The sequence below is a fragment of the Herpailurus yagouaroundi genome, unplaced genomic scaffold (assembly GCF_014898765.1).
Source record: "Herpailurus yagouaroundi ecotype Mexico unplaced genomic scaffold, PumYag 190, whole genome shotgun sequence".
Classification (NCBI taxonomy): domain Eukaryota; kingdom Metazoa; phylum Chordata; class Mammalia; order Carnivora; family Felidae; genus Herpailurus; species Herpailurus yagouaroundi.
This window is the reverse complement of record NW_024412421.1, coordinates 37964158-37979148: the sequence shown is the minus strand read 5'-3', so window position 1 is coordinate 37979148 and position 14991 is coordinate 37964158. Positions and strand designations below refer to the sequence as shown.

General features: G+C 51.7%; 1 protein-coding gene and 1 long non-coding RNA gene across 16 annotated transcripts in view; one reads left to right on the top strand and one right to left on the bottom strand.

Moving 5' to 3' along the window:
* Window positions 1-14991, top strand: part of FANCA (FA complementation group A) — a 65395-nt gene that overhangs the window by 42813 nt on the left and 7591 nt on the right. For 12 of the 15 annotated variants that reach the window (XR_005780931.1, XR_005780930.1, XR_005780929.1 and 9 more), the window contains 11 exons: window positions 87-223; window positions 678-748; window positions 1125-1221; window positions 1302-1489; window positions 2968-3064; window positions 4507-4683; window positions 6122-6195; window positions 7754-7882; window positions 11586-11670; window positions 13474-13640; window positions 14163-14268. Coding sequence is in view for 11 of the 15 variants with exons in the window: in XM_040443355.1 (XP_040299289.1) it covers window positions 87-223; window positions 678-748; window positions 1125-1221; window positions 1302-1489; window positions 2968-3064; window positions 4507-4683; window positions 6122-6195; window positions 7754-7882; window positions 11586-11670; window positions 13474-13640; window positions 14163-14268 (1328 nt within the window). In the remaining 4 variants the exon portion in view is untranslated. Of the gene's footprint in view, window positions 1-86; window positions 224-677; window positions 749-1124; window positions 1222-1301; window positions 1490-2967; window positions 3065-4506; window positions 4684-6121; window positions 6196-7320; window positions 7721-7753; window positions 8713-11585; window positions 11675-13473; window positions 13641-14162; window positions 14269-14991 lie in introns of those variants that run through there. The other 3 variants (XM_040443357.1, XR_005780932.1, XM_040443364.1) reach the window with 3 other exon arrangements.
* Window positions 2687-4511, bottom strand: LOC121009955 (uncharacterized). The gene is made up of 2 exons (XR_005780933.1): window positions 3872-4511; window positions 2687-3232 (listed from the first exon to the last, which is right to left on the bottom strand). It is a non-coding gene; the product is annotated as an uncharacterized LOC121009955 (long non-coding RNA).

Below are 14991 nucleotides of genomic sequence, written 5' to 3'. Positions count from 1 at the left end.
GCAGCCCGTTGCGAGCGGGAACGCCACCGCCCCCTGCAGGCAGCCCGCGTTCCCCTGCTCGTCTAACTGGGTTTCTCTACGTGCAGTTGTGGCTGCTCGGGTGGCAGTTGTTTCTGAGCGGCTCGGCGCCGCCTTGGGCCGCGCTGAGGAGGACGGCAGCTCTGGGGGATCGCAGATTCAGCTCAGCGTCCTCACGCCAGGCCTGGAGCAGCAGGAACGGGAGGTGAGTGTGGGATGCCTGGCCTATGCTGCCGAGCGGGGCCGGATTGTGTAAGAAGTCCCGGGTGTGCGGGCCTCCTCTCCACCCCGTGTTTTGCCAGGCGAACCGTGTACGTGGAAACGACACCCGGAATCCGGGCAGTGTCAGGCCTGGGCTCAGCCAGCCCCGGCCTGTTTGTGTACCAACCTTTTAAATTTCTAGAGGAGAACACACAGCGGAGCCCATCTGTGGCCCCGGAGCCTAAAACAGTTTGCTCCTTGGCCCTGTGCGGACGAGGCGTGCTGAGCCTGTTCTCTGCCGTGAAATTTCACAACGCCTGGCCTGCTGTCTCCCAGGACGTGGGAATGGGGTTCTGGCGCCAGTTGGTGTGATGCTTTCCTCTCCAGACGCAGGCCTGCCTTACTCACACGTTGCTCTCGGGGACTCTGAGCTCTCGGTGACCATCTGTCTCTCTCAGGTCGCGGACCTCCTGCTGACGTGTTTTTGTCAGAACCTGATCGTAGCTTCCAGCTTCGCCTCGCCAGACAGGTAGAGGCTGGGGGTTTTCACCGGGCGCTTTGGGGCTCTGCTGGGGGCGGCCGGGGTGCTCGGAGCAGGCCTCCCTCGGGGAGTGGGGTTTCTCCCTGTTTTCTGTGATGAGGGGCAGGCCTGCCCACTCCTTGTCGACCTCTGACCCTTGATCCTGGATCCTGCCTTCTGGCTTCTGTACTGGTTGGGGGTCCCAGGTGGGGTGAAGGGGCAGTGCGGAGACTCGGCAGAGATGAAGCATCCCCCCCGGAGACCTCGCCGTTGGGGGAACAGCCTACGTCTTTCTCGGGCACCCTTCGCTCCTCCGGAAGAATCCGAGGGAGGGCCGTGCAGGGCCAGGAGTGGCCAGACTGCTGGTCTCTGGCTGTCTCTGCAGGCAGGGCCCCTGGGCTTCTCGCTTAGTGACGGCCATGTGTGGACGCAGGCTCCTTCCTGTCGTGCTCACCAGGCTCTGCCAGCTGCTCCGTCACCAGGTACGGCCGCCGCCTCTGTCCGCCTGCCTGGGAAGTGGGCTCTGCCCTCCTTCCTGCAGAAACACTCTCTCCCGTTTCAGGGCCCAAGCCTGAGTGCCTCCCACGTGCTGGGGTTGGCCGCCCTGGTCGTCCACCTGGCCGAGTCCAGGTCTGTGCTCCCAGAGGTGCGTGTGGGCCTCCCTGCCCCCGCCGAGGGCCTGTCCGTCGCAGAGTTCTTCAGTAGCCTCCTGACGTTTAGGACCTCGGAGACCTCGCTCTTCTGCCTGAAGTGAGCTGCCCTCACATCCGCTGTGCCTCCCCGTGCTCGACAGAAGTCACATACTCACCAAATGCAATTGGCCAACACAGATACGCTCCACGGATAATCATTCTGGAGTCTTACGTTGTATTTATGTGTCTGTGTTTCTTTGTTTACAAAAATGAGGTAGTGCTACCTTAAAAACTGTTTCTGAAGACGTTAACGACGGACTGTAGACGTCCTTCCATGTTGGGAAGGGTTGTGAGCACTACCGGGTTTTGTCTTGGGGGCGCCTGGCGTGTGGTGGGACCCGTCCCTGGTTCCCCTGTGGTTAGCAGCTGCTTCTCTGGAGTGAGAACCTGCACGTGGAGCTGCCCTATGTAGAGAGCCGTGTCTCAAAGGGTTTCGGGACCCATCATTCTACAGATCTGTGCCAGCGTGTACCCCTACTGCCCCTCATTCACCGCTGTGGGCCGGACTCATTCCAGGACTGGGGTGGAGTCCCACCCCTGCCTTCTGTGTGGGGGCACCTGGCAAGTTGATAGTGTGGCGTACGCAGCGTGGCAGGTGCTGGGGTAGGGCCCTGGGAGTCTAGGCCGAAGCGGGTACAAGGTACATAGAGGAAGGGTCAGGGCGGGAGCCAGGAGGCTCCGGAAGAGTTGTGCGCAGGGGCTGGGACCGCAGTTCGTGGAAAGAACTGACAGAAGGCACAAGGGGATCGTAACTGGGCGAGGAGAGAGAACACAACGGCTGCCCTGGACCACGGCCCCCGACACCTGTGCCACCCCCACAGGAAGCACAGTGGCCCAGCCTCTCGGGCTTTGGGCAGCACGGACAGGCAGGCCCTGCTGGCGTCAGTCCTGACGTCCCCTGGGCCCCACGGTCAGTCTCTTCTCGTGGGGCCCTTCCCCTCAACGCCTCACAACCCACCACAGGTGGGCAGAGGCTCCCCCTGAGTGAGGCTGAGTTTAAACGTGGGCGTGCTGCTCTCTTGTCCTGAAGACTGTTTTTTTGTTTGTTTTTTAATGTTTATTCTTTGAGAGAGAGTGGGGAAGGGATGGCGGGGAGGTGGGGGCGGTGGCGGACAGAGGATCCGAAGCAGGCTCTGTGCCGACAGCAGAGAGCCTGACGCGGGGCTCGAACCCATGAACTGTGAGATTATGACCTGAAACCAAGTTGGACGCTCAACCGAGTCACCCGGGTGCCCTGTTCTGGCCGTGGCTCTTCGGCGTGCAGTGACCGCAAGCCCTTATTTGCACAGTCTTACTGTTTGTGTGTTCTCTGGGTCTGTGCCTTCAGTGTAGATAGAGCCCAGATCCACGGTTGTGACTTGGGGGCGTTTCCCCCAGGCCTTGGGAGCTGGCCTGGCCTGGAGTAGAGGCCAGGGGTTAATCCTCAGGCCATCTGGTTTAGAATGCACTCAGTTCACTTGGGTGAAATTCACACTTTTATTGCATTCCTTGTTACACACGGGTCGCATTTCTACATTATTTGTTTTCTATTTTCAGATTTTGTACAGCGGTGATTTCTTACTCTTTGTGTAAATATTCTTCCTTATCACGGGATACTCTGTGCAGCTGCTTGTCTCCAGCCCTCGTGAAGAAGGTGAGTCTGTGCAGTCCCTTTTCCCCATTCTTGGAGTCTCCCGTTTCAACGCAGGTTTCTAGCCAAACGTCGGAGGTCTCTTGTCTGCCCACCCACGTCTCTGTGTGCCCGGTGTGCTGGTTAGTTATCAGATCATCTCTTCTCTGGGCTGAACGCTGCATTTTTCTTCTGTTCTCAGAGTTAAGATGAAGGGATGAAAGATGACAAAGACCACAATTGTCCCCCACTCCCTTCCTCCCTCCCCCCCTTCCCCCCTTCCTTCCTTCTTCCCTCCCCCCTCCTCCCTCCCTCACACCCCCGTCTGCCCTCCCTCCCTCCCTCCCTTATTCATTCTAAATGTTTTATTTATTTACTTTTTGTTGTTTTCACTTATTTATTTTTTGAAAGAGAGAGAGCAAGCTGGGGAGGGGCAGAAAGGGGGGGAGGGAGAGAATTCCAGGCAGGCTCCACACTATCCGCACAGACCCCGATGTGGGGCTCGAACTCACAAATGGTGAGACTGTGACCTGAGCCGAGATCAACGGTCTGAGGCTTGACCGACTGAGCCACCCCGGCACCCCCAAACGTACATCCCATTTTTAAAAGAAATAGATACTGATTTTTGTAAAATAGGTACATTAAAAGGTAAATATTCATGAAAAGTATCTTCTTATTTAAAGAAGAATTCTGAGTTTTGTCCAGAGACTTCCCTCATCTAGTGAATGCTTGTTATATTTATTCTAAGGCCAGAGAAATTTAAAGATGCGTGTCAGAAGCCTTCAATGGCAAAAGTGAGTTTGAAGTTACAGTGGGAACCAGCATTCTTACTCGGGCGGAGTTTTAAGGAACATCTCACGGTGTTCGGTGCACATCTCCGTTGCGGGCGCCATTAGAATCTGCTGAGCTGGCCCTCCCCGGAGGGTGAAGTGGGGTCCAGGCACACTTGTGCCCCCATCGTTGGCGTTGAGGAACTTAGTCCCAGCTGCCAACATTTTGAAACATGGAAGGGATTAGAAGTGGCCCAGACAAGGAAGTCCCTGACTCCACGTGTCCCTGGGGGCCCTCCCCCCGCCCCCTCAGCTCAGTAAACATGGGAAGAAGTCTAATCTCCTAATGGCAGAGATAAATAAATAAATTCACCGACACAGTGTTTTGCTTGTCCGGTCGGCACCCTCTCTTAATGGAATCTCTGGTGCCAGCAGCTGTCTGGGAAGACCACCGTTCACTGCCATGGGGTCACCACCGCCGTGTGGAGGGCAGCTTGGAGCCCGCACTTCTGCCTCAGGTGTTAGGATTTACGGACAGGGCTGCTGACTGACATGCCCTCTGTAACTGCACACGGGGTGCAGGCCACGACGGGGGGACGGCCCAGGGTCTTTGGGCTGCCCTGCCCCTGCGCACGGCCGGGTTACTGGCGTATCTTCTCAACTGCTTGCGACCCATGTGACACTGTCTCTCTTCAGTTTCAGTTCATTATACTGAGACTGTTCCCAGAAGCCCGAGATCCCCTCTGTCCGGAGGACACAGCCGACCCTCCCTGGAGGCCCTTGTGCCGGCCCTCTGCAGACTGGCAGCAAGCCGCCCTCTGTCTGTGGAAACAGAGAACCTTCCAGGAACTGTTGAAGGAGAAAGAATTTCACGTAGGTCCCACTGCCCCTTTCCTGCTTCTCCCCTCGTTCTAACTCACAAGAGTTTGCGGGGAGATTGGGGGCCTCCTGAGGATGTGGCGGGCAGGCAGCTGGGCCTGACCCAGTGACCCTGGAGGAGCACAGAAGTGGCTTTGATTGAAATCGTTATTGGGATCGTTGCAGATTCACACAGTTGTAAGAAATTAGAGAAAAAAAAAAAAATTAGAAAGGTTATTTCCACTCTGCCCACTTTTCCTCGGCACTAACATTTTGTGGAAGATTTTGAGGGTGAATGAAACAGACTTCACGCCTACCTGCCAGGCTCCCGTTTGGGGTGGGCTCCTCTGGGCAACATCACTGTGAGCCTGGCCTGCTCCGGCCCCCCTGCCCACACTGCCTCTTCATAACTTCTCATTTATTCCGTGGATGTTTATCTCCTTATTTTGGTCTTTAGAGGAAAAATTCTCAATTGTTTTATCATATATTTTTTCAATTCTGCTATTGTTAATCCCACGAATGACCCCAGAGCAAGTGCGACAGTCTTTGTGTGACATAACGAGTCAAGAGCAGGGAACGCTAGCCGCCCACCTGCAGCGTAGCAGGTGGCTCAGGGCTGCTGTCCCACCTGTGGGTGATCACGGACGTGCTTCTCTTGGTTTTACCTGCTCTACATCGCCGAGCTTTGGTCTTCACACGTAGGCAGCGTGCTGTGCGCGTGTTTCTGTGATGTGCCTTTTCACACACACTGTGAGGTTTTGAGATTAGTTCGTGTTAATGAGTGGAATTGTTCCAAGAATTTTATTACTTTTTAAGGTTTATTTTTTTTGAGAGAGAGAGTTGGGGAGGGACAGAGAAGGAGAGAGAATCCCAAGCAGGCCCCGCACTGTCAGCACAGAGCCCAGCATGGGGCATGAACTCACGAACTGTGAGATCGTGACCTGAGTTAAAATCAAGAGTCAGACGCTTAACGGACTGAGCCCCCTAGACGCCCCCCCCAGGAATTTTGAATTAAGAAATATGCTACCAGGGATATTTGGAGCATGTTACTACACATTTATTCTCTAGTTAACTTGCCCAACTCAAGTGGACTAGAAGATTATTTCCTGCCTCTGTTGTGCGGTAACCTGAGAGGTTTGCAGATGCCGTGGATCAACTTCAGAACCAGGCGGTATGCTGGAGAATTCAGTTTAAAAGTGCCAGTTGGAACTGTTTCATCAGCTTCGCAGTCAGACGTAACCTAAGCAGTATGTGGGGGCTTGGCGCCAGCACCTCAGTCAGTCGGCAGGAAGCGGCTGAGAACGGACACGAGTGTAGGCACTGAGGCCTTCCCCTGAGTCTTTCTGCTGCGATGTGTGACATTGGAGGGACTGTGCAGCAGACTTACAAAGCTGACCTGTGCTCTCTGCGTCCCATCCTCACCGTCGTGTTCATTTGGTCCTTTTTCTCTCAGTTAACTTACAGAGACTGGTTACGGCTGGAACTAGAAATTCAACCTGAGGTCGACTGTCTTTCAGATACAGAAAGGTAAGTGTTGAAAGGGATCTGCCCTTGACAGTGGTACAAGGCTTTACGCATTGTCTTAAAGCCTAAGTCTTGTCATTACATCTCAGTGTTCAATTTGATATATATACCTATGAGCACAGTTTTATTCATTCATTCCTTAATTCAAGAAACGTTTATGGAACTCCTAGTGTGTGCCACGCACTTCTAGAATGTTCTAGAAACTGGGAAGTGCGTTGTGATGAGACAAGTCTGCCCATCTGGTACCTTTGTGTGCTTCTACTCCAACGCCCCTGACTGGGCGCCCTCGCCAGGTGTAAACCTGAGCAGGCCGGGCGGCAAGCAGGCGGGCAGACAAAATGGATTAGAAGTAGGGATGCACACTCAGGACCCCACGGTTAGGGGGTGCATCAGGGGCAGATGTACGTGCCTCAGGTGGGAGAAGAGCAGGCGGGGCGACTGTCGTGAGGGGCTGTGGTGGAGTCCTGGCCCTCTGGGGTCCTAAGGGAGCTTGCCAGAGTTCTCAGCTGGCGCGGCCGGCTGGGCAGGCACAGGGCTGACGGGTGCCGTGTGCAGTACTGGCTCTGAGCTGGCGGAGCAGGTCCCTGGGCCAATTACTCAGACCATAGGGACGGGGGATGTGCTGTCCTGGGCGTGAGCGTGGGGTGCTGACAAGCCCCTGCATGTGGGGCTCTGGGAGTCAGGGAGGGAAATGTGCTGTAGGTGCAATGGAGCTGGTGGGGCACAGGAACCCTGGGGGCAGCTGAGGGCAGGGGTCAGCGTGAGCCGTCCTGAGCCACTGTCCCTGTGCAGTCAGAGACGCGGCTCGCATGCCGGGGGTCGGGGGGGTGGGGGGGGATTCTGTCCCGTGGTGTCAGATTGCAGAGGAAGTCAGAACCGTGGAAAGAACTGCTTTTCCGACAAGGTGGATGTTTGCTTGCTTCTCGGGTCTGTGTGCAGCCAGCTGTGAGTGCTTTCTGCACAGGCGCACGCGCCCTGGGGTCTCCCCGCTCTCCCTCCTCTCTTTCCACTGGGAAAAGGAAAAGAAGGAATTCATTTTTTGGCGTGAGGATCCATAATAAGCATTTCTTACCCTCAGGTCACTGTGTGCTAAGTTGTGCTTAGACCTTTTCTGTTTTCATTGAACAGGCAATGCTCAGATACATTGTCTAACAATTTCAGATGGCCTGGGTGAAGCACCAGCCTTTATAACCTCTGTTCCTTGCCCACTTGTGGGTTTACGGAAATGTCTTACTCGTGGCTCTTTCTGCATAAATAGACTACAGTGTCTTGTGCCTCTCTTGCTGCGGCTTTAGTTAGTACATCCTCAGGATCCTTCCCACGAGCACCTGCAGAGGCTGGGCCAGATGTGGGCATCTTTGCTGACGGACCCTGGAATCACGACCCTGGGGATGGCCCCCGAGGAGGCCTTGATTGCAGTAGAGGGCCTTCCCACCACCCAGAAGCCCCAGATCTCGCCACCCGCCATTGTTGTGCCGCTGGCTGTGGGCTCTCGTCCTGGCTCCCGGAACCACTGGTTTACAGCCTTTCCCAGCACAGACCTTGGTGTTTGCTGTTGCAGGTGGGACTTCCAGCAGTGGGCGATCCATGAGTACTTCCTCCCCAAGCCCTCGGCTGCGGGCGGCTGCGACGGGGACCTGCAGGTGGCGTGCGCAGTTCTTGTCGACGTGCTGATAGACTTCCGCCAGAGGTTGGGAAGGCTGATGCCAAAAAGCATCTTACTTTTAGTCTTGATTCTTCCAAGGTATTTTGTCTGTCCACTTTGTGTTTGACAAAGCACAACTGAACACGTCCTGCTAGTGGGTCTGAGTCTGTGCGGAGTAAAGGTAAGCTTTCTGGATCCGTTTTCTTTGTGTGCAGATTTGCCAGCGGCAGTGACTTGTCTTTCTGCTGTCATCCGACATGTGGGTCGTGAGCGTAAAGGGCGAAGAAGTGGGCGGCCGGTGGCACCCTCCTAGAGGGCTGCAGTGCGGACGTGGGCTCACTGCTGTGGGGCAGAGCTCCCCGTACCGTGGCTGCTGGGCTGGGCCGTTAGCATCTTTGTCCTCCTATTGTGTGAAGATGATGAGTAAAATCAATGCCATTTTCCACATTTTGGGGGATGTATTACTTCCATCCTAGAAAACCAGTCTTGTTACCCTTGTTCCCCTTTACCTCCCGCTGCGCCTCTTCTCCACAAGGATCTGTAAACGTATCGCCTGGTTAGCGGAATTCTTACGAACTCCTGTTTCAATACAACCAACAGCACTGGAGTTCTTCCTACCAGCGCCTAGTGGCTGGGAGCAGCACGTACGGCACCAGGCAAACGGACGTTGGGGCCAGGCCTCTTGTTCTCAGTTTTTCTCTTGGGAGGGTAAACGAGTATGTGTGCACGGAATGAAATCAGTGTCTCCATTCCTTCCCTGTCCCCCAGCTCCTGGCCACCCTGAATCTATTTTATGTCTCTGGATTTGTCAGTCCTGTCACACAAATATGTGTGTGACACATTGTGTCTGGCTTACTTGGAATAACGTTTTCAAGGTTAGTGTATATTGTAGCATGTCCATCGAGTGACAAATGGATAAAGAAGACGTGGTGTGTGTGAAATCATATATATATAGAATGGAATATTACTCGCTGATCAAAAAGAATGAAGTCTTGCCACTTGGAACCACATGGGTGGAACTAGAGTAGATTATGCTAAGCGAAATAAGTCAGAGAAAGATAAATATCATGATTTCACTCATCTGTGGAATTTATGAAAGAAAACAGAGGAACATAGGGAATAGAGAGAAAAATAAAAAGAGACAGGGAGGGGGCGCCTGGGTGGCTCAGCTGGTTAAATGGCTGACTCTTAATTTCGGCTCAGGTCACGATCTCATAGTTTGTGGGATCGAGCCCCATGTCAGGCTCTGTGCAGACAGCACAGAGCCCATTTGGGATTCTTTCTCTACCCCTCCCCTACTTTCTCTCTCCAAATAAACATGAAAAAATTTTTTTAAAAGAGAGAGGGAGACAAACCATAACATACTCTTAAATACAGAGAACAAACAGGGCTGCTGGAGGGTGTTGGCTGGCGGGTAGATGGGCGATGGGCATTAAGGAAGGCACTTTTCGGGCCGAGCACTGGGTGTTGTAAATGATTAATCACTAAATTCTCCTGAAATTATTATTACACTGTATGTTAACTAGAATTTAAATAAAATTTAAAAATCGATATATCGTAGCATGTATCAGAACTTCATTCTTTTTATTACTGAGTAGTATCCCATTGAAGGATGGACCACGTTTTGTTTATTCATTAGTTGATGGACATTGGGTCTTCCCCTTTTGACTATGAATAATTCTGTTAAGAACATTTGTGTACAGGCTTTTCTGTGGTCCTGTGTTTTCATTTCTTTCGGGCATATGCCTAAGAATGGGGTATGCTGTGTTATACTTTAACTTTTTTAGGAACTACCAGACTGTTTTCCAGCATCAGAGGGCTCCAGTTCCTCCCCATTATCATCAACATAGTTGTCATTATCTTTTACTTATACCCCTCCTAATGGACATACACTGGCATATATCATTATGGTTTTGATTTGTTTTTCCATGGTGGCTATTGATGTTGAACATATTTTCATTTACGAGTTGGCAATTTGTGTATCTTCTTTGAAAATGTCCTATCCTTTGCCCATTTTAAAATTGGGATGTTTTATGGAGTTGTGTTCCTTATGTATGCTATATACCACATCCTTATCAGATATGAGTGGCAAATATTTTCTCCCCTTCTGGGGCGCTTGGGTGGCCCAGTTGGTTGAGCATCCGACTTTGACTCAGGTCATGATGTCATGGTTTGTGGGTTCAAGTCCCACGTCGGGCTCTGTGCTGACAGCTCAGAGCCTGGAGCCTCCATCAGATTGTCTCCCTCTCTCTCTGCCCCTCCCCCACTCATGCTCTGTCTCTTGCTCTCTCGAAAAGAAACATTAAAAATTTTTAAAAACAATAATAAAAATAAATTTTGATGAAGTCTAATTTATCTTTTTAATTTTAGCTCTTAATTTAGGTCTTTGATTAATTTGAGTTAATTTTTGTATATGGAATAAGGAAGGGATCCCTTTTCATTCTTTTGCATGTGGACATCCAGTTGTCCCAGCACGTTTTGCGGAAGAGACCGTCCTTCCCATTAAATGGTCTCAACATCCTTGCCGAAAATCAACTAACCATACGTGTGAAAATTTGTTTCTGACCTTTTCTTATTGAGATGGTGTTTATGTCTGTTCTTATGCCAGTATCGCAGTTTTGATTACTGAAGGCTTGTAGGAAATTTTAAATCGGGAAATGTGAATCCCTCAGCAACCCCCCCCCACACGCCCCCCACCCCCCTGCCCAAGATTGTTTTGGGTATTCTAGGTCCTTGCAATTCCATCTGAATTTCAGGATCAGTTTGTCAGTTTTAACATAATCAGCTGGGATTCTGCTAGGATTGCACTGTATCTGTAGATGCATGTTAGCACTATTACCATTTTACCAATACTGAATCTTTGTATCTGTGAACTTTCTTTCAACGGTATGTTATAGTTTTCAGTGTACATATCTTACACCTCATTGGTTAAATTTATCCTGAAGTATTTTATTCTTTCTAACACCATTGTAAATGGAATTATTAATTCCACTCTTGGTGGTTTAGAAAAATACAACTGATTTTGGTATATTGATTTCATGTCCTGCAACTTTGTGAACTTACTTGCTTTAGTAGTTTTTTATTGGTGATTCTTTAGGATTTTCTGTATACAAGATGTCATCTCTGAATAAGATGGTTTAACTTTTTCCTTTACAATCTGAATGCCTTTTATGTCTTTCCTGAGTGAACTGTCCCAGCTAGAACTTCCAGTGCAATGTTGTATGGAAGTGGGAGAGAGGACAACTTTGTCTTATTTCTGATCTTAGGAGGAAAGCTTTCAGTCTTTCATCATTAAGTATGATGTGAACCGTGGGTTTTTCACAGATGGCCTTTATCAGGTTAAGGAAGTTCCTTTCTGGTCTTGGTTTGTTGAGTGTTTTTATCGTGAGAGGGTATTGAATTTTGTCTAATGTTTTATGTGTGTCTATTGAGATGATCGTATGGTTTTTGTTTTCTTATCCTATTGATATATGTATTACATTGATTTTAGGGTGTTGAACCAACCTTGCATTCTTAGAATAAATCCCACTTGGTCATGGTACATAATTGTTTCAGGATGTTGCTCAATTGGGGTTGCTAATATTTTGTGTGTATGTTTTGTTGTTCGTTGTTGATGACTGTGGGTGTCACATGGTCCTCTGGGACCTCCTGGCTCTGTGACCACACGCCAGTCTGGAGGCGGGAGGGGAGGCTGGAATGCCCGCACATCAAGAGATACTTAGGAGGCTTTTGTTGTGTTTTGTTTCAGTTCGAGGAGTCACAACTACTCAGAGAATTCTGATTTGGTTCTCAGTGGCTGCCCAGGAAATCGGGATATTTTTTCCAGATTGCAGGTGAGCTAGAATATGTGACACCCAGTGTTTCACTGCATCTATGTCATCTGCTATTAAGATTATTTTTATTTTTATTTTACAGAGAATGTGAGCCAGGGAGAGAGGGTTTTTTTGTTTTTTGTTTTTATTAATTTTGAGAGAGGGTGCACGCAAGTGGGGGAACGGCAGAGAAAGGGAGAGAGAAAGAATTCTCAGCAGGTATGCTGTCAGAGCCTGATGCTGGGCTCGAACCCACAAACCATGAGATCATGAACTGAGATGAAGTCAGATGCTTAACGACTGAGCCACCCAGGCGCCCCTTGGGAGAGAGAATCCTAAACGGGCTCCACACTCAGCGTGGCGTGTGATGTGGAGCTGCAGTCCACAACCCTGGGATCATGACCTGAGCCGAGAGTCGGGACACTCAACTGACTTAGCCACCCAGGCACCCCAAGATGTTTATTAGAAATATCCGCAACGGGTCCTGAGGCTCCCCAGCAGAATGAAAACCAACATCGTGCATATAAAAGGTCCCGGACCCAGAGGGACAGTGTGCTCACTTCACCAGTGAGTATCACAAAAAATGCAGAAACAAAAGCTGTGGTGCCTGAACCATCTCCCGGCTTTGGGACATTTAAAATCTGAAAATAGAGGCAATTGAGCAAATAGCAGCTTCAGTAGTAACATGATTGCTCTGCACCGCTGTCTGCTTTTTAGTTCTTGGCTGCTCTGTTTGGATGCCAGCCTCTGAGAAATGACGTAGCTAGCCCCCCACTTGCCAAAGGAGGGCTCAGAGACTGTTCCACAGGGTCACCCCGCACCTCCACAGGCTGGCGGGTTCTCGTCACCGAGGCAGGCGCACTTAAGAGGGCGTGGAAACGGGGCTCTCGTTTTGAAATGAAAAGTATAGTTTTCCAGTCCGAGTACCTGTTCGTCTCGGGTCTTTTCAGGGTGCTTAAAGTCGGGCCCTGTGAGTGGGCTCTGGGGTCAAAGTGCAGACCGTGCTCGCTCTGGTTCCATGTCCACAGCGTACACGGGGAATCTGTACCTCTGGAAGTACACGGGCAGCTCCTCGTTAACGGGATTCTGGGTGTGGATTTCGCGCTTCCTCGTGGTGTTTCTGCTTTCCAGGTGCTTGAATAGAGAGAATGTGGGGAGTGACCGAAGCCATGGAGGGGGAGGTCTGGAACACGGGGGAAATGTACCTACCAATGAATAAAACATCCCACAAAGAAGAGCCCCCAGCCCCCTCCTCTTGCCCTTGTGTCCACCGCATCCGTCCTAACTGGCTGTGGTGGGGGGGAGCGGGGAGGGCAGACAGTGCATCCTGGGGCTTGGGGTCACGTGTGGCAGGGACGATGCTTTGAAGTGGGTGCTTGGCTTTTTCTGTCTCTAGGTCTGAATGTGCGCAGACACCGCACACACTTTGTGCTTTCAGTGTACAGGCATTTATTGAGTGCCTGCTGTGTACGTGCCTCCCGTCCGTAATTCGTCCTCAGATTATGTGCACGCACACACACCTGTGTGTAGTAAAAGAGCAAATGATAAACAGTAAAATGTTAGCCATCGGTGAAACTGGGTAACGGTGTTCTTTGTACTGTTCTTGTTCTATTTTTGCAACTTTTCAATGATTTCCAAGTAAAAACGCTTGTCCCGGTCATTCCTAGCTCCTCTTGGGAGACTCCCCCAAGCCCACCCCACCTCATTTCAGAGTCCTGACTGGGGCTGACCGTCAGCCCTGAGGACTTCCTGCCTTCGGTCTTGGGGACGACCACCTGGAGCCAGCGATCAAAGTACTGACCGTTTTGGTCTTGCTTTTTCCAGGAGATGGCTGCTGGCCTGGAGCAGGGCCCGGGGGCACCCCGCAGTTGCTCTCCTCCTCAGGGGCACTTCCTTTTCGGAGTTTTCCGCAGACGGCTCCAGGCGCTGGCAAGCGGGTGGGATGTGGCCGCCCGCCTTCAGAGACAGCGGGAGCTGCTTGTGTACAAATGGTAACACGGCACCGTGGAGAGATTCTGTCTTAAATTGAATTTCTTTTCCATCGGTGACTTGTTTCCGTCCCCTCTCCCCAGCCTGTGACGGCGTCTTCTCCTTGGTGTTCCCATGGAGATCAGGGTTTGAAGCTTTGCGTTAAAGCCTTCCTCTTCAGACTCAGGAGCTGCTTTGCTGGAAGCTGTAGCCTAAAGAATTCATGTCAAAATAAGGAAAACCCTGTGTGCCCAGAGATAGTCATTGTCGCCACATTTATGAGTAGGAGATCACGTCGTTCCTGAGTTCTAGGGAATAGCTTGGTTAGACTGTGGGGCACCTCTTACTTGGCTATTGCACAGCTTAAAAATGGGTCGTGGGGTAAGACCTCGTGCATGTCGGCAGTGGGTCCAGCAAGGCACAGTCCCAGGGAAGGACTCCAGTTCCGGGAGCGGGTAGGGAGGGTAGTTACAGACCACAGCCCGAGCTCCCAGGGAGCGACGTGAGGCCAGGCCATCGCTGTTGACGCAGCTCTTTTTTGCCAGGATCCTCCTCGGTCTGCCCCCGTCTATTGTCGTCGGCCACCCCCAGGCCGGCCGGCCAGCCGCCCCTGACTGCACCGAGTTCTTCCACTTGGTCAACTCTGAGCTGGTAGGTGTGGGCGAGTGACCGTGGGACCCGGGGACGGGGGCGATCAATCACTGGTTCTCGAAAACTCACGAGCGCATCTGTGGTCACTTGGAGCCAGTCACTTGAGTGTGTGTCGGACCACGTGGGATTGCTGAGGGAAAGAATGGGGTACTGCTCCGGGAGCCAGCAGTCGGGGCCTCTGTGTGCCCAGCCTCCTCCCACAGCCGGAGCCGGGGCCAGCGAGGCACAGGCATCGGACGTGGCTCCCTTCCTCGACAGCTTCAGTCCTTTCCGGAGCTCTCCTCAACTTTCAGCCGCCAGGATCCGTGGAGTCTTATACACCACGTGGCTCCGCTGCTTTCTAGTTTTGACATTTCGGGGGCACAGAAGCCAGAGGTGCCGCGAGGACCACGGGTCCCACCAGTCTGCCCTGCTTCCGGCGTCCACACTGCTCAGTGTCGGGGGCTCCACGAACTTAAAGTGTCTTTTTACTTCTTAAAAATGTACAAATATGACTAGAGATTGAACTGAGGCCCCATTCTGTCACAGCTTTAAAAGGTGACTTAGAAGTCCGGGGAGATGAGACTAGGTGTTCTTTGGGTTCTTAGCAAAGGCTGCTTTCCTCAGAGCTCTCAAAAGGGCCCTTGAAGGCTGGCAGATGTGGAAACGGGCAGGACAGAGACGCAGACGAGGGGTGGAGAGGCGAGTTGCCATCCTGGCACCAGGGCCGTCAGAGTGCCGTCC